The sequence below is a fragment of the Gopherus evgoodei genome, chromosome 2, assembly GCF_007399415.2.
Source record: "Gopherus evgoodei ecotype Sinaloan lineage chromosome 2, rGopEvg1_v1.p, whole genome shotgun sequence".
Taxonomy (NCBI): domain Eukaryota; kingdom Metazoa; phylum Chordata; order Testudines; family Testudinidae; genus Gopherus; species Gopherus evgoodei.
Window position 1 is genome coordinate 214,326,203 of NC_044323.1, and position 25,064 is coordinate 214,351,266.

At 40.7% G+C, this 25,064-nt stretch overlaps 1 protein-coding gene across 4 annotated transcripts in view; it reads left to right on the forward strand.

The window, feature by feature from the left end:
• TTC39C (tetratricopeptide repeat domain 39C) overlaps positions 1 to 25,064 on the forward strand; it is an 80,850-nt gene that overhangs the window by 41,796 nt on the left and 13,990 nt on the right. For 2 of the 4 annotated variants that reach the window (XM_030552921.1, XM_030552924.1), the window contains 6 exons: positions 10,266 to 10,359; positions 13,400 to 13,507; positions 15,972 to 16,081; positions 16,773 to 16,896; positions 19,481 to 19,578; positions 21,270 to 21,374. In XM_030552921.1, coding sequence (XP_030408781.1) covers positions 10,266 to 10,359; positions 13,400 to 13,507; positions 15,972 to 16,081; positions 16,773 to 16,896; positions 19,481 to 19,578; positions 21,270 to 21,374 — 639 coding nt within the window. Of the gene's footprint in view, positions 1 to 10,265; positions 10,360 to 13,399; positions 13,508 to 15,971; positions 16,082 to 16,772; positions 16,897 to 19,480; positions 19,579 to 21,269; positions 21,375 to 25,064 lie in introns of those variants that run through there. The other 2 variants (XM_030552922.1, XM_030552923.1) reach the window with 2 other exon arrangements.

Here is a 25,064-nt window from a genome sequence, read left to right on the forward strand (position 1 = left end):
TCTGCTGCTGAACCAACTGTGCAGTAATGGAGGGTGTGTGTGTGAATAGATTTCATCACTAGTAACGGGAGGTGTGACAAGAAAAGTTTGGGCACCGCTGCACTAGTGTATCTGAAGAATATTTAAATATAGGTTATTGTAATTATTTCTAATATCAAACTACCTGAAATTCAGCATTTTTGGCTGTGCCTTAGAGCATTTCTCATTACTGGAGTGCAGTAGCTAAGTAGATAAAAATATATTCCCAGACAAAACTTGATTAAGGTAACTATGCTGATTAATATCCATTTATTTCTAACAACATTATTAAATTGTTACACTAGTGTCTGGGGCCAGTAACTGGTGATAGATGGGGATAATGGTATCAGGTAAATGGACAGAGTTAAGGGTGGTATTCAATCCTTAACTGAGGTTTATCAGCCTTTCTGCTGTTGGTGTTTCTCTCCTATTTCTTTAACTCACTCACCAGCAGTTTTTTCCCCCATTTGTTTCCCTAGGTAGAGAGGGGTGAATGTCCATACTGAAATATCTAAAAGCAACAGATTAATACCATCAAGTAAGATAAACCAGTAAGAATGAACATCTGACAGAGTCCTAATTTGTGTAAGCCCTTTGGTCCCTCCACACCAGCCAGTGGGCAGAGCCTCAGCTGATTGCATTTTTATAGTGCCATTGATTTCAATAAAGCTATGACCACATAAACCAGCTGAGAATCTGCTCCCAGGTTTCTAGTGACTCTGTTAGTAAACAAACAAACTCTTAACTGTATTTTCTGTCAGATCGTAAGTGAGGGTATTTACAGCTCCTTGTATTTCATTTAGCTTTTAGCCATCAAGATAACACCCTCTACCTATCAGGAGCATAAGCTTCTTGCACTAAAATATTCATATTTGCAACTAATTTTAAAAGCCATCCATCCCTAGGACACTGTGGAATTAAAAAGAAAAAAGATTACTTGAAAATTGAGATGGTGTTAGTATAGCTTTGATTGAAAAAATATACAGCTCATGGGCAAAGTTAAACAGTAAGCATTAGGTTTCAGAGTGGTAGCGGTGTTAGTCTGTATCAGCAGAAACAACGAAGAGTCCTTGTGGCCCTTTAGAGACTAACAAATTTATTTAGGCATAAGCGTTAGAGCTTCTTAAGCCGATCATTCTTAAAATACAGGGTTAGTTATGTCCCAGATGAAAACTTTCCCCAAAATACTGTACTACCAAGTGTGGTTAGAAGTTGATAGATGTTTGACTGCGTGTCTGTGTTCCCTCTGTGTGCCACCCTAGCCCTACGCAGACAGCTGGCATGGCAGATCTTGATCGAACTGCCCAATGACCACAAGATCCGTTAAGAGGACGAAGGCACCTGGCCAGGTTTGTTGTTGATGAAGCACGGGTACTAGTATCCCGCAGACTCTACCAGACCACCAATACATGTATGCCTGTAACAATGGGCCAGCCCAGTGACTTTCCATTCCTCCCTAAGGCCACACAAAGATACTCCCTCTGAGATACATCTTTATACCCTGAGACACACAAGTTAGTACTGCCCCTCTGACATAGGTACTGTATTTACTGCCCCCTGATGTGGCTAGTTATCACTCATCACCTTGTACATATTGGTTTGATCAAAACATTTCTATTATATCTCCATATTTTTTTTAAAAAGTATATACCTATCTCATAGAACTGGAAGGGACCCTGAAAGGTTGAGTCCACCCCCTTGCCTTCACTAGCAGGGTCAAGTACTGATTTTGCCCCAGATCCCTAAGTGACCCCTTCAAGAGTTGAACTCACAACCCTGGGTTTAGCAGGCCAATGCTCAAACCACTGTTCTGGACTGTAAACTATTTAGTAATACATTGCAATCCTAATTTTCAGTAGGTTTGGAGTGATACCTGAAACCTTGAGAAAATAATGGAGGATTCTGGAATATAAAATCAGAGGAATCGCTCCAGATTTTGAAATCTACACATGGAGTCCTCAAACATGCAAGGCAGTTTTCCCTACTTTTAGAGATTGCTGGCCGGCTTCCATAGCTGCTAGTTTGTCCCCTTTAAAACTGACAAAACTGGTTGACAGTGAAGGGAGATTGGGTCACTGTGAAGAGAGAATAATAGCATTGGGCCAAGCTAGCTAGCATTGGAGAGGCTCAGTACAACGCTGTGGGGTTAATTTACCAAATTTGGTAAATCTTGGCTGCAGTATAAATAAAAACTTCATGCAGGTAGTTGAAATTTTAGAAGTACTAAGTCAAAAAAATTAGTTATGGTTCTCTCGGTTTTAATTGGCACTATATATACATAAGGGGGCTATTGATTGTTATATTATTTATTGTGTAATCTTTCATGCTAAGGTGCATGTGCCAAAGGGCTGAGTGACTGCTGTTGTGAGAGCCATAACTTGAAATGTTCACACTCTGCGGTCAGCAGATCTAAACGTTAATGTTGCATTAGCTTGTTTTTAGTCATTTACATTTCCATTGGATTATTTTTTTAATCCAATAAATAAAGATTCAGAAGTGCATTTATTTTAAGGAGCAACCTTAAGATTGCAAGCAGAAATCAATACCCCAGCATCTTAAAGAAGGGTATTGAAGCATCATTGCAATATCTGGAGGTACTGGGAATTTTAGTTGTGCCGAGGAATGTCTTAAAGACAAGTCTACTGGGCCTCACGCACAGATGAAGTTTATCAAGATCTCAAGGCCCTTACATCCTCAAATTTTTGTAGGACTATTGTACAGCCATCAGACTTTGAAATAAATAGAGCTGCATTTATTTCAATCTTCAGTGCTCCACAGGCAGCCATATTTTAGTATAAGTTTAGAAACCACATAATCAGCTTAAATTATTGCACAGTGTGTGATGTTCTGCAAATATAGCCTTTCTATTTGAAAATTAAATAATCTTCAGATATGCAAAAGAGGACTGAATCGTTAGTTTGTTTTGTTTTTGTTTTAACACAGCTGTCCAAAAATTTTCAGAATAAAATTTTACAAATTCCTCAAATTTAACTTTTGGGATGGGGCTGAAGCTTCTTTTGCTTCTTCTAAACTTTTTTCAGAAGATTAGAAGATTGTAAGGTCTTGAAGATATAGATTTATTTTGGAAGTTTCTGCCTAACCACAGCTGAAACTGGTATGATTCTATAATGTTAACGTCTGTGTTGCCAGTTCTTTTAAAATATATTATTAAAATGTGTAAGTAGATGGAAGGTATACTACTTAAGTTAATTTACTATGCACAGACGCATAGGGTCCTTGATGACATCTTGGTAACCTTGAGAGCAAACAAAACTTACCATAACTCACTCATGCAATCTCACTGGATAATTAAATATACTGTCATTAAAAAAAAATTCCTCACTTTCTCCAGAGCATATTCTCTCATCACACCAACAAACATTCTATACAAGAAAACTATATAATTTAGGCTGTTCCTGTTTACACTGTTGCATTGTAACTATGGTTTACTCCTACAGGGAGTTGCTGTATATCACTGCTGCAAATGTGCTTTACAATGAAATAGTTCCTTAGCAACTAAAATGGTATTCCCTGATGAGACAAAGAAGCAAATTAAACAAAACCACCCCACCCCATGCCAAATCCATGAAAAGCAATTAACAACCATCTTTTCATTCGGTGCCATGGGTTACATACAATTAGTAAGGATTTCCTGGAAACTATATTATTATACTTGTTTGTTTGCTGCTTTTACTCACTGATGGGTCCCTTTCACTCATCTGCTTAGTATCAACACAGACTAATGGAAATACATGTTAGGCTTTTTAGAAGATCTTATCACGTATGTGTGAATAAATATAAATTGTATGGGTGCATGAGGTGTGTCTGTGAGTCTGTCAAAGATAGTGGTGCTGGGTCATGGTGATTGAAGTGTTGTGAGGTGTGCCCCTAAGTAAAATGGTGAGACTATAAAAAATCTTTTGTCAAAATGTGAATCAGCTCAGCTAAGAAGCTTCATAGGGGACTGATTTTGCCTAAGATCTTGTCTGCATACAAACTTACACTAGTTTAGTTAAACCCTTGCAAACCTCTGCGTGGTCACTCTTAAACTGGTTTAGAAATGGCTTTTATCAATTTGATTTAGGCCAGTTCAAAACTAATGAGCTGAATTGATAAAAGTAATTTCTAAACTGATTTGAGGCCACAAAAGAGACAATTCTTGCACTGTGAGACACTGAGAGACATATTCAGTAAAATATTTTAGGAAACTGGAGAAGTGGATTGTGGAGAACTTCACCTTAAAATACAAACAGGGTGAAATCTTGGCCTCATTGAAGTCTATGGGTCTAGGAATTTCACCCAGATTATACAGAACTCTTATTACGCTTATGCAGGAAATGACTATTGCAGGATATCTTTTCTTTTAAAGCTGTCCTTTTTTGATTCTAAACTGAAACATTCTTCTTGAGAAATAAGTCAGCCTTTTAGTAATTTTTAGGAGCTGTGTGGAGCGAGCATGTAGTTTTTTAGATTACATCACTGGGTCAATTTTTACTTTCCCTAAATAATAGGAACCTTTTATTGAAATGTGTGTGTAACTTTAATCTTCCTTTTACTTAAATATTTTATGAGTTTTCCCAATGCACACTTCAACAGTAAATAAATATCCAAGAAAAGTAGATAAACCATTCAGTATGTTCAAACATAACAAAAGATTTACTTTTAAAATAAGTTCATTTTAAAGAAATAATATTTATTAAATGAATTTATTTTAGAAGAAATTGAATATTATAGTTTGATCCAAAGTGATTCATTTTTTAATGAAATTTTTTAAAACATGAATATTAGTTTATTGTAGTATAGGTAAACAATACTCAATTATACTTTCTTGATTTATAAAATGAAAACGAAGGAAGAATAAGAGAAAAATGAATAACATATTGAAATGGAACTGAGACAGAATGAATAAGGGGACAAGGATCCCAATGGAGAATCCAGTAGCCAGTGAGATCAGGATTTAAAATTAAATCTGACTCTAAAGGAAGTTTTACGGTTGTCTGCATGGACTACCCTAAAATAGTTTGCCGATGAGCCAGAAATTATATCTGACTTTTGCATTACCTGAGTGACAAGAGAGTTGGAGGATGTAAGTCATCAATTTCTTCAAAATTAAAACTTACATTTAGAAAACATTTTTCTAGCCCTTAATATTATGAAGATCCATTTCCCAAATGTGAACTGGTACATGATTGTCTTTCTGAGTCTGCAGACACACAGATTCAGTGCAGTTGCTGCCCATGATTTTCTCTAACAGCACAGTGAAATTAACAAGGCTTTTGATCAGCTTAACTATTTGCCAATCAGAACCCTGTGGACAGCAGTGAACCTGACAAGAATCTTGTTAATTTCATTGTGCTGTAACTTAAGAAAATTATGAGCCGTAGCATAAAAAGGTACTCTGATTGCATTTAAATAGACGTTAAAGTCAGGTGTGTCAGTGTAAATGTATTAACCATTCAGTAGCTGAGGCCTGGTCTACACTATGCATTTAAACCGAATTTAGCAGTGTTAAACCGAATTAACCCTGCACCCGTCCACACAATGAAGCTCTTTATATTGGTATAAAGGGCTCTTTAAATCAATTTCTGTACCCCTCCCCGATGAGGAGAGTAGCACTGAAATCGGTATTGCCATGTCGGATTAGGGTTAGTATGGCCGCAATTCGACGGTATAGGCCACAACAGGGACTCAGCACAGTGCTGCATGACAAGCGTAACGGAAAGCCAACGAATCAAATGGATGCTCATGGAGGGAGGGAGGGGGTACTGAGGACTCCAGCTGAAGACTCCAGCTATCCCACAGTCCCCGCAGTCTCCTAAAAGCGTTTGCATTCTTGGCTGAGCTCCCGATACCTGAAGGGTCAAAAATATTGTCCAAGGTGGTTCGGAGTATATCTCGCCAATTTACCCCACCTCCCCCCGGTGAAAGAAAAGGGAGAAAAAATCATTTCTCGCCTTTTTTCAATGTCGCCATATGTCTACTGCATGCTTCTGGTAGACGCGGTGCTGCGGCGCTGAACAGCAGCATCCCCTCCCCTTCCTTTCCTGATGGCAGACAATACAAAATGGTGGAAAACAGTCCTCATCATCCCGTGAGTGCTCCTGGCTGGCCTCGGTGAGGTCGGCCGGGGGTGGCTTGGTAAAAATGGGAATGACTCCTGCTCGTTCCCGGCAGATGGTACAAAAGGCTTGGTAATTGTCATCATCATAGCAGCTGGAGGCTGAGCTCCATCAGCCCTCCCTCCCCTTACATGTCTAAAGAAAAGATTCCGTACTCCCTGGACTATCATAGCAGTGGGAGGCTGCGCTCCTCTCCCACCCACCCATTAATGTCCTGCCTGGACTATCATAGCAGCTGGAGGTTGCCTCCCCCTCATTTTATCTCACTAAAAAGTCATTGTTCCTTATTCCTGCATTCTTTATTACTTCATCACACAAATGGGGGGACACTGCCACGGTAGCCCAGGAGGGTTGGGGGAGGAGGGAAGCAACGTGTGAGGTTGTTGCAGGGGCACCCTCTAGAATGGCATGCAGCTCATCATTTCTCCGGGATCTCTGGGGCTCTGACCTGGAGCGGCTCTGGTTCTCTAGTACACTTGCCCCATATCCTAGGCAGGACTGACTCTATTTTTAGACAAAACATAAAGAAGGGAATGCCCCGGGTAGTCATTCTCATTTTTGTCCATGCGCCTCCGGCCAACCTCAGCGAGGCCAGCCAGAAGCACCCATGACAGCAGCAGACGGTACAAAGTGAATGATAACCGTCATCGCCAATTTACAATGGCAGACGGTGCAATAGGGATGGTAACCGTCTCTGCTACCTTGCAAAGGCAAATGAATGCTGCTGTGTAGCACTGCAGTACAGTGTCTGTCAGCAGCAGCATCCAGTACACATACGGTGACAGTGCCAAAAGGCAAAACAGGCTCCATGGTTGCCATGATATGGCGTCTGCCAGGGCAATCCAGGGGAAAAAGGGCACGAAATGATTGTCTGCCTTTGCTTTCACGGAGGAAGGATTGAGTGACGACATTTGCCCAGAATCACCCACGACACTGTTTTTGCACCATCATGCATTGGGATCTCAACCCAGAATTCCAATGGGCAGGGCAGACTGCAGGAACTATGGGATAGCTACGGGATAACTACCCACAGTTCAGAGCTCTGGAAATTGACGCTAGCCTCGGTACATGGATGCACACCGCCAAATTAATGTGCTTTGTGTGGTCGCGTGCACTCGACTTTATACAATCTGTTTTTTAAAAACGGTTTATGTGAAATCGGAATAATCCCGTAGTGTAGACATACCCTGAGAAAAGGATATTGTTCAAGTCTCTGAGGGAGCCAGGCAGCCCTTGTCAATGGATGCAGTCTGCAAATATATGACCTACCTCTTCTAACTGGCCACAGCAGCAAAGGGGAGAATCACAAAGGTCCTCCTTACAGTCTTTTGCAGCGAGGGTGACTAGATATCCTGATATTAGGGGCTTTGTCTTGTATATGCAACTATTCTCCTCCCTCCCCTGAAAAAAGTGTTCCAATTTTTCACACTTGCTATCTGGCCACCCTATTTGTACCACGTCTGATCACCCTACATCTGAAGCAACTGAACTTTTCCTACCGATGGCATGGAAAATCAAAACCAGGTGGCTGGACTGTTAAATCTGTCACAAGATAGGTATTGGCTATGTTTGAACTTTGTTCTTGCCACCTAGTATGCCACCTGGAGGTGACATTGAGGTCCCCTTAAAGGAATTGTCCAAATGGGATGCCTTGAGCTAATAATTTGGTGGCTTGGTGGATTAGATACATCTTTAAACATGGGTAGATGGGCATGTCTTGCACCATAAGGGAAAGATTCTGCAAGGTGACTTGTTGCCTGATGTCCAAAGGAGCAGTGTTGGACAGGACCAGCATACAAGTCAAACTGGTTGGTCTCAAAGTACCAATTATATGCATAGTTTCATTCAACTGTCCACTAGTCCTGAGTCAGAGAAGCTGAAGGGCAATACTCTGCTGCAGAATAGCACAAGGTAAGCCCAGAGGTGCTTAATGTCTACTCATTGGCTCCGCAGGTTGAACCAGCTAGTTTGCTGATCAGGTTGTTGTCTTAATTTTCAGCAAGGTCTTGGAAAGGTGTTCCTTGAATGTCAAGTTGGGGTCCAATGTAACATCTAAATATACAGACTTTGGATCGTGGTCCAGCCTGTGGTCATTTAGGAAGATGTTGAGCTGTTTGTTGGCCTTGGAGTGGTTTAAATGGAAATAGCTGGAAGCTGTTTTTTTAGCACTTGGTTTAAGTCTCCATCTTTTATCATTGTGGGCCATCTCTCTCTGCATCTGCATTCAGCACTTCTAAGTGATAGCAATCCTGGTCCTGCACTGCCAGAGAGATGATGTCTGCATAGATAAAACATCTGGCAGTGGTATAGGGAAGGTCATTTGTGAAAAGGTTCAAATGTGTTGGTGATAGAACTTAACCCTGCGGTAGGCAAATTTTTTAAGGTCTCCAGGAACTGGAGTGTGTTATTTTTTTTTGTCCAAGTGAAACTTGGAACTGATGATGTCTCAGGAACAGCTCCAGAGCCATGACAATGCACCACAATAGAACCAATGACAGTTTGTAAAGTAGGCCTGTATGTTGGATCATGTCATGACAAGCAAGATCTAGAAATACTGCATGTCTTCTGCTTGGTCTGGAAGCCATTCTCAGTGTAGGGTATTGAGTGCCAGCACTTGATCACAGGTACTGTGGCGTGGTCTGAAATCTGCTTGATCTGCATGTAGGATGCCATCACTGGGGGAAGCAGTTCTTTGCAGGATAAACCTTTCAAGTAATTAGTGTACACAATTTAAAGTACTGGAGTTATTCATGAGGAAGGTAAGGAAAAGTGTGCATCTCCTTTCTAGCTACTAAAAGAGAGCATTGATCAGACATCTACTAGTTTTAGGTTGATACTAAGAATAGAGCCCCACACCACTCCCAAGCTATTTCTTCAGAAATCTGCCTGATAAGAGAGATAAACACCCTCATTCTTCTCAGCAGATAGAGGGAGGCTGAGTTTTCATCAAGCCCTTTTGAACTCTTCTGCCACCCCCAGTCTTTTGTATCAGCCTCTGGATAGTGGGTTTAGTCCTCTGGCTAGATTTTTCATGTCCTGTCTCACAGCTTTGTCATGTAAATATGATCTGAGGGATGATTTATACAGAAAATTTCATCCAGAAGCACACTCCTGTCTTTCAGTTTGTATCCAAAGCTCAAATACTTTCCAAAAAAATGAAAAAATCTGTGAATTCAGAAATCATTATAGATGATGATATGGAAATAATGGCAGAGTATTACACTTTACTTAGAAATTCCTATATCCAGCACTGCCATAGGAATAAATCTCAAACTGTTGTTGTTCTAAAGTAACAAGACTTGTGACTATATATCTGGTGGAATAGAAAAGTAAATAAAAACTACTTGTCCCTAAATACACACGCTTACAGAAAACATGCTGAATCCTTATGTTTGTATCTCAAACCCTCAAACCTTTTACAAAAAAATATATAAAGCCAAAATCGGTAAAATTCACATTTCCAGGCAGAAATTATATTAGAGTCTATCTTTTGTGTATGTGGTACCTTTTGTGTTGCTTAAGTACTCTAATTGGTTAGCTACTCTGTCCCTTCTTCCTTTGCCAAGTATGCTGTCATTAATCTTTTATTGCTAACCAACCATAGGCCTGTCGGGCTCCACATGAGTGCAAAGGTCTCCTCACACAGATCCCATTGTTGGCTCAAGACAAAATTGGCTGTGAAAATAACTTCTGGTTGCTTGGTGTTAATAGTTGATTTAGCTCAGGCTAATGGTATTATTCAATTGAACAAAAGCACCCTCAAGTTATCTAACTAGTCAGACTGTTATGTCAACCAAGCTATTAATATTTGACTAGTTCAAATACTTCATTAATTTCACCTCCTCCACACTCTGCTCATCTTAAGGTTAGAAATTTCTGGAATTTGTTTTGGACTCAAGTCTCACTCAGCACAATATTGTGCCCCTTTCTTTTCCAGAAAACCAGTGACTATTGTGTGAAATATGGGTCCTTCTATTTGCTAGATAATCATTTGTTCTTTAATTGTTACTGATAATAGAGATTTGTATTTGAAGATTTTTTGAATTGTGATTATAATGGTACTTGTTCAAATTTGCATTTATTTAACAGTAGTTGTGTTATGTTTTTTGTTTTGTTTTCCCCTCTTAGTGTCAAATCAACAGTGCCTTGACCTCCTTTCATACTGCTTTGGAACTTGCAATAGATCAGCGAGAGATCCAACATGTCTGCCTATATGAAATTGGTAAATACAACTTCAATGACATGTACATATTCTGCTCTCAAATTTTGATTAAATGACACCATTTTATATTCTGGCTCTTTCTAGTTAAGGTTTTTGATTTGATGCCTCAAAAGTTATTAAAGTTTGAGTGTCCTAACTGCATGGATTGTTAATAATGCTCTTTCTTATGATTCCTTAGTTGCCAATTGGATTGTAACATCTGATGACTGCATGATCTTTGAACATACATACAACCTGTAGTAACTCATGCTTTTCTACATGTAGAAACCTCCATAGAATTAAGAGCACAATCCACAAATTAGAGCTGGCTACTTTTTACTCTGCCTTTAATAAAAAAGGCAGAGTAAAAAGTGTCCACTCTGTAAGACTGAAAGCCTGCCATGGAATTCAATGATTCTGTGCCAAGGATTAACAATCCTGCTGGAACTTCAGAGCTCCCAGGGCTTGAACATACATGTCCATTGCCTTCTGTTAAAATACAACTGAACACAAAAATTTGGAGATGTCACTTTTTTTCTTCTTCAGTGTATCTGCTATGATTAGTAAAACTAAGAGCAAGCTACCTCACTGCGTAGGAAAGATAAATATGGCAAAAGACCACCCTGGCTTAACCATAAGATTTTCAATGATCTGAAACTCAAAAAAGAGTTCTACAAAAAGTGGAAACTAGGTCAAATGACAAAGGATGAATATAAACAAATAAAAACAAGTATACAGGTACAGAATTTAAAAGGCCAAGGCAAAGCCTTACTAAACTAGCTAGAGATATAAAGGGTAACAAGAAAAATTCTACAAATACATTAGAAGCGAGAGGAAGACCAAGGACAGGGTAGGGCCATTACTAAATTGGGGTGTGGGGGGCAATAACCAAAAATGTGGAAATGGCAGAAGTGTTAAATGACTTTTTTGGTTTCCGTTTTCACCAAAAAGTTTGTTAGTGATTGGATGTCTAACATAGTGAATGATAGTGAAAATAAGGTAGGAGCTGAAGCTAAAATAGGGAAAGAACAAGTTAAAATTACATTGACAAGTTAGATGTCTTCAAGTCATGAGGGCCTGATGAAATACATCCCAGAATCCTCAAGGAGTTGACTGAGGAGAAATCTGAGCCATTAACGATTATCTTCAAAAAGTCATGGAAGATGGGAGAGTTTCCAGAGGACTGGAAAAGGGCAAATATAATGCCCATCTATAAAAAGGGAAATAAGGACAACACAGGGAATTATAGACTAGTTAGCTTAACTGCAGTACCTGGAAAGATAATGGGGCAAATAATTAAGCAATCAGTTTGCAGACACCTAGATGATAATACGATGGCAAGTAACAGCATGGATTTGTCAAGAACAAATCGTGTCAAACCAACCTAATAGCTTTCTTTGAGAGGGTAACAAGCCTTGTGGATGGGGGGAAGTGGTAGATGTTGTATATCTTGACTTTAGTAAGGCTTTTGATACTGTCTTGCATGACCTTCTCATAAACAAACTAATGAAATACAACCTAGACAGAGCTACTATAAGGTGGGTGCATAACTAATTGGAAAACTGTTCCCAGAGAGTAGTTATCAGTGGTTCACAGTCAAGCTGGAAGGGCATATCGAGTGGAGTCCCGTGGGGATCAGTTCTGGGTGCGGTTCTGTTCAGTATCTTCATCAGTGATTCAGATAATGGCATAGAGAGTACGCTTACAAAGTTTGTAGATGATACCAAACTGGGAGAGGTTGCGGGTGCTTGGAAGGGTAGGATTAAAATTCAAAACGATGTGAACAAACTGAAGAAATGGTCTGAAGAAAATAGGATGAAATTACATAAAGACAAATGCAAAGTACCCCACTTAGGAAAGAACTCTCAGTCCCACACATACAAACTGGGAAATGACTATCAAGGAAGGAGTACTGCGGAAAGGGATCTGTGAGTCATAGTGGATCATAAGCTAAATATGAGTCAACGGTATAAAACGGTTACAAAAAGAGCAAACATCATTCTGGGATGTATTAGCAGGATGTATTAGTTGTAAGCAAAACACAAAAAATAATTCTTCTGCTCTACTCCACACTAATTAGGCCTTAACTGGAGTATTGTGTACAATTCTGGGCACTGCATTTCTGGAAAATTTGGAGAAATTGGAGAAAGTCCAGAGAAGAGCAACACAAATGATTAAAGGTCTAGAAAACATGACCTACAAATGAAGTTTTTGGGGAAAAAAAAGAGGATTTGTTTAGTCTGGAGAAGAGAAGACTGAGGTGGGACATAAATTTTCCAATACATAAAAGGTTGTTACACGGAGGAGGGAGAAAAATTGTTCTCCTTAACCTCTGAGGGTAGGACAAGAAGCAATGGGCTTAAATTGAAGCAAAGGCCTTTAGGTTAGACATTAGAAGAAAAACTTCCTGTCAGGATAGTTAAGCACTGGAATAAATTGCCTAGGGAGGTTGTGGAATCTGCATCATTGGAGATTTTTAAGAGCAGGTTAGACAAAACCTGTCAGGAATGGTCTAGATAATATTTAGTCCTGCTATGAGTGCAAGGGACTGGACTAGATGACCTCTCAAGGTCCCTTCCAGTCATACAATTCTTTGAATCTATGAGAACCACAGAAGATTCTATAGCCTTGGTACACCTGTAAGTACTTAGAAGTACTACTTGTTGCTGAACCTCCTCACAGAAACAAAGTGAGCATAGCAGTTCTCTGTTACTAGTTTGAGAACTGAATAAGATAATGCATCTTTTTGCCTGAAACTTTTGAAACCTGTTTGAATTGATACATGCAAGAGTTGATCCCTAAAAAATATTTTTATCTTGTATAATACACTGGTTATAGGTAATGAGGCAATTTCCAATTAAGTTTTAGTTATACTTCCCTTCAGGTTTTTCAGAAAATATTTTTTTAAAATGTTATGGAATTCCTCAAGGTGTCTTAAAATCTTTGGACTTGCCACAACCCAAAGTGTTCACAAACATTAGTTCTTTGTTTAGTGTAGTTGCCTATACCATGTAAAACTAACATGATTTCTGTCATAAGTTAAAATCGTTCTCATTTTTAGGCTGGTGCAGCATGATAGAAATGAATTTCAAAGATGCATTTGAATCCTTTGAAAGGCTTAAAAATGAATCGAGATGGTCCCAGTGCTATTATGCCTACCTGACAGCAGGTTAGTTTTTTAGTGATAGGATTACTGATGAATATGTGTGTGTGTGTGTGTGTGTGTGTGTGTGTGTGTGTGTGTGTGTGTGTGTGTGTACACACACACACACATATATATATATATGTGTGTATATGTGTATAGAAACAAGTCTTTGGTCATGAACTTTTGCAATTCTGAAAGTTAATTGCACACTTGGAACTTCATCTAATTCTTCCTTTTGTACTGTCCATATTAAAGAGCTGTGGCTTCAGATTTTGTGTATGTAGTTATAAGGCCACCGTCACCATAATTACTCAGTGCATCACAAACATTAATGAAAGCAGCAAAGAATCCTGTGGCACCTTATAGACTAACAGACGTTTTGGAGCATGAGCTTTCGTGGGTGAATACCCACTTCCTCAGATGCATGTAGTGGAAATTTCCAGGGGCAGGTATATATATGCTAGCAAGCAAGCTAGAGATAATGAGGTCAGTTTAATCAGGGAGGATGAGGCCCTGTTCTAGCAGTTGAGGTGTGAAAACCAAGAGACTACAATGCATTGGTCACCTCCCAGAAAACACCATCCTAGCCACCATGGATGTAGAGGCTCTCTACACAAACATCCCACACACAGATGGAATACAAGCTGTCAGGAACACTATCCCTGATGATGCCACAGCACAACTGGCTGCTGAGCTCTGTGCCTTTATACTTACACGCAACTATTTCAAATTTGATGACAATATATATCTCCAGATCAGTGGCACTGCTATGGGCACCCGCATGGCCCCACAATATGCCAATATCTTTATGGCCGACCTGGAACAACGCTTCCTCAGCTCTCGTCCACTCACGTCCCTTCTCTACCTACGCTACATTGATGACATCTTCATCATCTGGACCCATGGGAAGGAGACTCTGGAAAAATTCCACCACGATTTCAACAGCTTCCACCCCACCATCAGCCTCAGCCTGGACCAATCTACACGGGAGGTCCACTATCTTGACATCACGATGCAAATAAGTGATGGTCACATTAACACCACCCTATATCGAAAACCGACCGACCGCTATGCCTACCTTCATGCCTCCAGCTTCCACCCCGGACACATCACACGATCCATTGTCTACAGCCAAGCACTGAGGTACAACCGCATCTGCTCTAACCCCTCAGACAGAGACCAACACCTACAAAATCTCCACCAAGCATTCTCAAAACTACAATACCCGCACGAGGAAATAAGGAAACAGATCAACAGAGCCAGACGTGTACCCAGAAGCCTCCTACTGCAAGACAAACCCAAGAAAGAAACCAACAGGACTCCATTGGCCATCACATACAGCCTCCAGCTAAAACCCCTCCAACGCATCATCAAGGATCTACAACCCATCCTGGACAACGATCCCACACTTTCACAGGCCTTGGGTGGCAGGCCAGTCCTTGCCCACAGACAACCTGCCAACCTGAAACACATTCTCACCAGTAACTGTACACCGCACCATAATAACTAGCTCAGGAACCAATCCATGCAACAAACCTCGATGCAAACTCTGCCCACATATCTACACCAGCGACACCACCACAGGACCTAACCAGATCAGCCACACCATCACTGGTTGATTTACCTGCACATCCACCAATGTAATATACGCCATCATATGCCAGCAATGCCCCTCTGCTATGTACATCGGCCAAACTGGACAGTCTCTACGGAAAAGGATAAATGGACACAAATCAGACATTAGGAATGGCAATATACAAAAACCTGTAGGAGAGCACTTCAACCTCCCTGGCCACACTATAGCAGACCTTAAGGTGGCCATCCTGTAGCAAAAAAACTTCAGGACCAGACTTCAAAGAGAAACTGCTGAGCTTCAGTTCATCTGCAAATTTGACACCATCAGCTCAGGATTGAACAAAGACTGTGAATGGCTTGCCAACTACAGAACCAGTTTCTTCTCTCTTGGTTTTCACACCTCAACTGCTAGAACAGGGCCTCATCCTCCCTAATTGAACTGACCTCGTTATCTCTAGCTTGCTTGCTAGCATATATATACCTGCCCCTGGAAATTTCCACTACATGCATCTGAGGAAGTGGGTATTCACCCACGAAAGCTCATGCTCCAAAACGTCTGTTAGTCTATAAGGTGCCACAGGATTCTTTGCTGCTTTTACAGATCCAGACTAACATGGCTACCCCTCTGATACTAAGCATTAATGAATTAATCAAAAGAACCCGCAGAGACAAGTATAATTATCCTCATTTTACAGATGAGGAACTGAGACACCAAGAAATTGACTTGTCAGAGATCATACAGGAAGCCTATGGCAGAGCTGGGAGTTGAACACAGTGTGCCTGAGTTCCCTTTACCAAAAGACCATGCTTTTCCCCTTTACCTGCATAATGCCCTCCCTTTATTTTTTCCCTATCTTTCATATGCTGGAATCTTTAGCAGAATTTTTGTGTGTGTGTGTGCGCTTTATTACAGTGTGTCAAGGAGCCACTGGTGATGTGGATGGTGCGCAGAATGTATTCAAGGAAGTTCAGAAGCTTTTCAAAAGAAAAAACAATCAGATTGAACAATTCTCAGTCAAAAAGGTTTGGTTGGCATGAATTGAGTTGCTTCAGTACAGTAACTACAATTGGCAATTGTGTTGTCCTTTATTAAAGGATTTGGTTCTAAACAAAGTTTATTTTTTTCCGGTAGCCATCTTCTCTAGTGTTAACTTAGTGGAAATGATTTAGGTGGAAAAAGTGAACAGTGCTTTATAGTTTAATGAACTACCAACAGGAAAAAGCTTAGTAGCTCACCACTAAGCTTGGTTTACATAATTTTCAGAGGAAAAATAATACTGATATACCAAAGCTGCAGCACTAGTCTTTCTTCCTGCTTCATTTCTTCCTGCTTCATTTTACCCTGATGTTAGCTCTACTGTGCATGCCTGTAGTTAGGTCATTCTTGGAATCTGGAAGTGATGTGGAAAGGCCCACAAACTTTTATTGGAAAAAAATAGTCTACCACTGCATCAATATTCAGATTGTATTGTTTTAATTTTTTTTCAAGACTTGTTAGTCATGTACCAAATAACATTGATCTTGATTGAGAAACAATAATTGTACTATTTCAACAACTTATATTTAGTCTCTAGAACTGCAAGCTAAATGTTCACGCCCCAAACATTTTAACACTGTTACTTGCTTTTGTGAAAACATCAGAATTACTGTTTGTGACCCTTATCTATCTCTTCTTCTGAGAGGAACTTAGCACAGCTATCTTTGCTGTTTTCAGGCAGACAGATTTAGGAAGCAGATACCAACCAAAGAGCTCTGTGTGCTGGCATCCATTGAAGTGTTGTATTTGTGGAAAGCCCTTCCAAATTGTTCCTTTTCTAACCTACAACATATGAGCCAAGGTAGGATATGTTTCCTTGGCTATCTCTTTCAGTGAGATATGTTCTCTTTTTCTTCTGTTTTCTTTTTTCTCTCATGAAGACTAGCTGATCGCAGTAGTATGAAGGCTGAAATGTGTGGACATTTTATGAGTAAGCTAAATTATTTGGATAGTTATGGAAAAGGGCATGCATTAGGACTCAAATTAACACTTATTTTGAAATAGAGAGTGACAGTCTCTCAAAAAAAGTTGACATTCATAACAGCATTTTAATTTAAAATCCAGTGTACTGCAGATAATTGTATTAGTTCAACTTTGTTTAATGATTCTTTTAAACGTAGCTGCAAAAGAAACCAAAAAACACATGGATGCATCCAACAAAGTGGGTATTCTCCCACGAAAGCTCATGCTCCAAAACGTCTGTTAGTCTATAAGGTGCCACAGGACACTTGCTGCTTTTACAGATGCAGACTAATACGGCTACCCTTCTCATAAAAAAACCCCACAGCAATCCATTTGTGTTTTAATTGTCACCCAAGTGTACATAACTTCCATTAATGTATGGGGATTAGAGAAATAGTTAAATATGGAACTGTAACGATTGTAGGTAACTCTAAATAGGTTAGTGGTCCTGTTGGTATGTACGTACACATGGTCACACACACATACAACTCACAGTCCTCTCCCCTCACCCCAAAAAGTGTCTGTGGAGATGATATCCATGTGTAAAATTACAGAACCATGTGTTAAATTAATGTATCATGCACCTTTGATCACCTTTCTGCCCATTGAACAATCTCCCTCAAGATTTCTGAGCAGCTTCAAATAACCCCCCCTTTTTTTTAATCCACCTGCCATTGAAATATCTCCTCCTTCTCTCTCTACATGTTGAATTTCTGTGCATGCTATACATGCACTCAGTGCATTGAAAATTACATCTGTTTGGGGCCCAGAGTCCTACCCCAGTAATAGCTTTTCTATCTATAAAAATAACTTCAAAATACATTAATTCATGCCACTGCAGGAGCTTTATACAATTGGAAGAGGGTCGATTTCAGATTCTCAATTTTCTAGCCCTGAAAGGTGCTAGAAAGACTTTTAATTAAAGACATTTTTGTGTCTAAAAATAATTGTTTCCCGAGGGCTTTTTGTGCTGGTGTGTGGTGTTTTGGTTTTTTAATAGCTCCATCTGAGCTCTGTACATTTGAACTTAAAGAAGGTAAGGTATCTGGTTCTAATAGACAAGAAATACAAAAAATAGTTCCTATACAAGTTTTGTAAACTCTCTCAAACATTTGTAAAATAGCTTTTCTGTAATTTGAGTGGCACATACAGAATAAATTATAGTGTTTAGTATTAAGGTTCTTTTGGCATGAGCTTGTATTCTACTCATTTCATGAATAAACCCAAAATCATGCTGATAAAACCTTTAGATCACACCGTTACGTATTCCTGTGATATGTAAATATGTTAGTGTTTCCAATATCTGTTAATTTTTGTAAAGCATCCATAAAATGGACACTCAAAATAAACTGAAATAATAAATACTAGATCTTGTTTCTCTCACATATTTCCCGCCCTTTTGAAAGCTGAACCCTATTTATTTCAGGGGGAAAAAAAAAAAATCTATTGTGCTTCCTCTGAAAACTTACCATATACATCTTCTGTATGTGGCCCTGGCCTACACTGGGAAACTATATAGATCTTCATAATATGATACCACCTCTCTTTTCTTATGTGCTTAAGTGAGCAGTGAATAGGTTTACAATGTTGGCGTTTAAAGCAGGGGTTGGCAACCTTTCAGAAGTGGTGTGCAGAGTCTTCATTTATTCATTCTAATTTAAGGTTTTGTGTGCCATAATACATGTTAACGTTTTTAGAAGGTCTCTTTTTATAAGTCTATAATACATACATACAATAGTTTAGTTATATAAAGTAAATAAGGTTTTTAAAATGTTTGAGAAGCTTCATTTACAATTAAATTAAAATGCAGAGCCCCCGGGACTGGTAGCCAGGACCCAGGCAGTGTGAGTGCCACTGAAAATCAACTCGCATGCTGCCTTCGGTACCTGTGCCATAGGTAGCCTACCCCTGGTTTAAAGCATCCGAATTAGCACCTGTTGAAATGTCTGGTGCATATAGTTTAAGCATCTGTGCAAACTCAGGTAGATATGTCTGCATCATTACCTTCAAAACATGAAGTGAGTATATTCTCCCAGTAATAACCAGTATTGCTACCCCCCCCAACATTCAGATATTATGAGTCAAGCCCCCAAAATTCTGAGTTTAAAACAAAACAAAACAAAAATGCGTTATTTTAATTGGTCATCTGCCTTTGAGCCTTTAAGGTTCAGTTGGGTCACATTTTCAAGTTTTTCTCCACGAGGGCTAGAAAATTACTTTTTTTTTTTTTTTTTTTTTAATTAAAACGGAGAGAACATTAAAGATACAGATTACAATATTGGAGACTGGCCATTGCTAGTTAAAATTAAGCTACAGAAATGAGACTTTCTAATCTGATTAAAAAAAAAACACCAAAAGATCATTTTTATTTTAAAGGGAGTATAATTTGATTAAAAGTTTAATTTGATTTTTTTTTAATTAAGCTTGTCATGAGGTTGATGATTCGTCTTCTGTTGGTTTGAAGAATTTGCTTCTTGGTGCCATACATAAATGCTTAGGAAATTCTGAAGATGCGGTTCAGGTAAGTTGTTACAAGAACAATAATGATGTACCCAACTATCTTATAAATGATCCCATTTCTGATTAAGTACAAACTTCTGTTTGTCGTTGCTACTGACACACTGGGTGAATGATAGTAGAGGATATTAAGTCTTTTCAAAGTATTCTGAGAGAGTGTGTATTACTGGATTTCATATTGTATGACAGGAAAAGGCTAAAACATTGGCTTCAGTGATCTCCCAGTTCCTATTAAGGGCTAATGTTTAGCACATGTATCAGCTGAGGTGGCCAGCCAGGGTGAGAGTTGAAGGGAAAAAGAGGAAGTGGAGAATTTCAAAAAAGAATTGTGCCTCTGGGCTATTAAACAGGGTTTAGCATGCTGACTTCTTTGGGGGAAAAAAAAATAAAGACAGTTCAGCTTCTATCAGTGATATACCTTGAAGCCATCTTAAGCTCTAAAATAGGGTGGCCAAAATTTGGTCCACAGGACAGAGGCAGCCCTCTGTATTCTGCCATGTGGCCCGTGATCAAACCTAAGGTATAATTATGGAAGTGTGTGATGTGCAGTGATTACAGCCTTTAGCAAGTAGGACCTTGAGTTGAGTGGCGTGGCTACTGAGAACAAGATGTTACATCAGAGGTGGGTGCAGGGCCATCCTGCCCGGCCCCTGAGCTCCCGGTCAGGGAGGCTAGCCCCCTTTCCTGCTGCCCCTCCTCTCCCCTGCAGAGCTGTCTGGGCAGTGGCTGTCAGGGGGCAGGGGTATGGAATGGGGTCATGGCAGTCAGGGGACTGGGAGCAGGGGGGTTGGATGGGGGTGGGGTTCCAGGGGCGGGGGTTTCTGGGAGGGGGCAGTTAGGGGACAAGGAGCCGGGTGGGGTTGATGGGTTGGGGGTTCTGAGGTGGGCGAGGAGTGGATAGGGGGCAGGGACCAGGCTGTTTTGGGAGGCACTACCTTCCCTACCCGGCCCTCCATCCAGTTTTACAACCCCAATGTGGCCCTCAGGCCAAAACGTTTGCCCATCCCTGTGTTACGTTATGGGTTCTGTGGATCACACTTCCAAACTGAGTGGCTGCAATCTGTACAAATTTAGGGCATTCCTCAGGCTTTTGCCATCTGCCAGTGCAGCTCTCTCAGTTGGACTGAGTTTTTGAACACCCTTATTCTAGAGCTAATGGAAAATTTAAAAGAAAGATGTTTCTGAGTATTAGCAAATTTCAAAGATCCCTTTTTAATGTAGATGGAATTGAAATTTGTTCTGCAATCACCAAATTCTTTGAACTTGTTTTATTTTTGCAAATGGAACCCAGTTCACACAAAGACAATGAAGGAGGTGATGGTGAACTCTTATTTCTAATTCTGTCCAATTTATTTTAAAGAATCTGTGTCTGTGACTGCCAGTTATTAAAGAACCATGTTAAACCTGTAATGTTTTTGGGTTTTTTTTTCAGCTAAAGATATAAAATCATTGGATCAATTTATGAATTCTTTTTATACAGACCTAACATTTTTCTCTAACAGCAGATGCTGACATGAATTCATATGATCACTGCTGTTAAGGATTCTTTAAGACATAGGAAATGTTGCTCCATTCAGATTATGATTTTGGAGTTGGCTTGTGGTGCTTGATGTTCAGGTTGCTGCTTATTTAGTTTTCCAAAATGAATGAGTGACTACTCTTTTTAATGTATAAACACAGATTTTTCTCTTACAGTTCTTTCAGCGAGCTATTAAAGATGAACTATGCCGTCAAAACAACTTATACATTCAGCCATATGCTTGCTATGAACTCGGCTGTCTTTTGTTAGACAATCCAGAGGTAACACTAGAATACATCTTACATTTTTGGAAGTGGAAAGGGGGTCAACTGTGACCACTCTAAATAGACAATGAAAATGTGTTATTTTACAAATTATCAGGTATAGGAGTTAATTTTAATTACTTTTCCACCTGTGTATAAAGAGTCCCTTTTAGTTTTGTGTCTTTAGTGTGATAGATACCATATTATTGTCTACATGGCGATATCATACTGTAGAGAGTAGCATACATCATACAAAGTGTACACTGTGACGTTTGCAGGGGCCTTTTGCGTACCTGTGATGGTATAATAATGATTGGTTTCATTACTGCTCATTTTTACCTATTATATAATAAATATGGATCTGAGACTGTCCAAGGTAGCTGCACTGAAACATTTCATTCCTGGCCACCAGCTGGTGACGCTCTCTAGCAAAAAAAAAAAAAAATCAGCGGAACTACTCCAAGTCCCTGTCTATTTTATAGCTAAAGTTTAAAAAGAAAAGAAAATTACATAAAGAACAACAAAAATTATTGAAGCAAGAATATTGGCAAGCTTAATTAGTTCTGTGTCAAAATAAACATCTTTAAGGATTCCCTGTGTACTTATCCCAAGAGTGAGGGGATATAGTGACGCTGGAATGCTTTTTACAGTGGAGTGCTGAAAGCCAGTGCTCCCCAAACTTTTTACTTCACACTCCCCTTACCCCTGTCCGTGCCCCCCACTACCCAGAGCTGGGGCCAGGATTGGCTGTGGCTCTGGAAGGGTGGGGGGACATGGATAAGAGTAAGGGGGCTGAGGCTGGGAGCACCAGGACCACAGGCTTGGGTCTGGGAGCAGAGCCCTGGATGTGGGGCCAGCAGCAGCCGGGACCCTGCACGAAACCTGGGGGTGCTGCAGCACCCCCCACATCCCTAATTCCCATGCCTATGGATAAATACATGCCTGGCTTATGAGCTCAGAATCTTCTGGAAAGCTATTTTTATTGGGACCATCCATTCTCCTGTCTTACGGCACATGGTATAAAAGCTCCTTTTGAGTACTGAAGATGCAGCAAGTTTGGAACATACTGAAAATCCAGTCCGACTGCCTTCTCTGCTTTCTGCCTTCTGCTGTATGGGTTTATCAGTCTTTCTCACTCTGGTGACCGAGTGTCTACCAGGAAGCATTTGCTTCATGTATTCCATCTGGGTAGTAACCACTTCACTCAGAGGATCTAAATCTCCCTCTCACAAAACTCATGGGCTTCTGTTCAAACTTTGTCAGGCTATTTTATGTATAATCTAAGAGGCAATATTCTTCATAGCCTAACGTCAACCTTCAAGAGTTAGTGAATTATAGATATGTTGCCAGATTCTCCCAATCTCATGTTCCATAATGGTAAAGTGGCCATGCATTCTCATCCCAAATTCATATCTAAAGTAGTCTCTGATTTCCCTAAGACTCATTGACATCTAGGTATGTCAGGCTCCCTGCATTAGGTGTCTGGAGAACCTTAAGTTGTCCTCAGTAGAAGACCAAATCTGTCCATAAGTTTCCTCAAGCTTTTTGTTTTGTTTTGGTGGCATATGGGGTTAAGAATAGAATTCAATCCATCTGACTTCAGAGGCTGTCAGAATAGATCAGGAGATGTATGTGTGATTGATATGACATGGCAGGTGCTCGGCCACCTGAAAATATCAGACTTTATTCAACTAAGGCGGCTTCTGCAGTATGCTTCACACTATCTCCCTTGTTGAAATATGTAAAACCTTCACATGGAGCTCTATATACTTATTTTAAACAGTATTACTTCTTCCACTTTCCTCTAAATGAGTTGGCCAGTTCAGGGAAGAAAGCTGTTAATTAATGCTCTTCAGACCCAGCTCTTGGAGGTTCTGTAGTAGGTGGAATTGATAACATATGGTACTATTAAGGTTGCACAACACTTTTCATTGTAAGAACCTATTTTCAGTTTATAACGTTGCAAAATGTTAACCATTTAGGCTGAAATTCTCCATGCTGGGTATCTGCCTCTGTCTAAGTAGTTTTTGAAAACTTTAGTCAAACTGGTTCAGCAATTTCCAAGAACAAGACTAGGGAAAAATAAGTTGTTTTGTCCATATTAAAATTCTGGCAACCACTTCTTTGAAAATTTCTAGTGCTTCCAAATTTGGCAGAGGTGTTCCTTTCGCCATCCTTGATGCCAAGGATGATCCTTTTGCCATCTTGGTGAATATCCACACAACTTTGCCCAAGTTAATAAGCCTCTAAAAATTCTCAGTTCACACATGCTCAGCAGAGACTTGTTAGAGTTTTGCAGCTAATTCTCTGAAGATTCTCTTATTGGGCATGTTCCAACTACTTGCAACTTTACATGCTCAGAAGAATCCATATGTAGCATCACTACACAAGGGCTGAGCACGCTCCATGCTGGGGCTCTGGGGATTGAAAAGATGGTTACTCACCTTTGTAACTGTTGTTCTTCGAGATGTGTTGCTCATATCCATTCCAGTTAGGTGTACGCGCCGCGCGTGCACATTCGTCGGAAAACTTTTACCCTAGCAACTCAGTGGGCCGGCAGGTCGCCCCCTAGAGTGGCGCCACCATGGCGCTCCATATATACTCCTGCCGGCCCACCCGCTCCTCAGTTCCTTCTTGCCGGCTACTCCGACAGTGGGGAAGGAGGGCGGGCGTGGAATGGATATGAGCAACACATCTCGAAGAACAACAGTTACAAAGGTGAGTAACCGTCTTTTCTTCTTCGAGTGATTGCTCATATCCATTCCAGTTAGGTGAATCCCAAGCCTTACAAAGGCGGTGGGGTCGGAGTGAAATGTGGCAGAATAAACTGCTGAGCCAGAGGCTACAGCCTCTCTTGACTGCTGAACCAGGGCATACTGCGAAGCAAAGGTATGGACCGAGGACCAATGGAGCTTCGCGACAGATCTCGTGGGTAGAAACACGAGCCAGCAAGGCGGCAGATGAAGCCTGAGCCCTGGTAGAATGCACGTTGATGTGGCTTGTGGAAATATGAGCCAAATCATAACAAGTGGGGATGTCCGCCATCACCCCAGATGAGATCCTCTGAGAGGAGAACAAGCAAGCCCTCCCTTTGGCCCGCTACCGGGATAGAGCTGGGGCACCTTAGGAAATGGTTCTGTCAGCACAATATAATGCGAGCACTCCACAGATGTCCAAGGAGTGCAACGGTTGTGCCCATTGCGTTGAACTGTGGGTAACATGAAAAGCCAAAACCACCTTAGGGAGGAAAGCCGGGTGCGGTCATAACTGCACCTTGTCATTGTGAAACCTAGTGTACGGCGGAACCCCCGTAAGAGCTCTGATCTCAGAGACCCGTCTGGCCAAGACTAGGTTGAGGTCCCAGGTCGGGGCTGGGCGGCGCATCCGAGGGTGCAAGCGCTCCAAGCCCTTGAGGGACCTCGAACCCATAGAGCGTGAGAACACTGAACGTCCATCTCAGCCTGCTGGAAGGTAGAGATGGCTGCTGAGTGTATCCTCAGCGCTGATACCGCCAGGTCCTGCCGCTGAAGGCCAGAGGCAGGCCAAACCGAGGGGATCGAGACCTCAGCAGGAGCAAGATCGAGCGTATTGCAGCTGTAAAAGAAACGCTTCCACCTGGCCCGGTACGTTGACCAGGTGGAAGGCTGCCTGTCACCCCGACTCAGGTACGCAGCAGCCACCGTGAGGCGAAGAGGCTGCAGGTCCGAG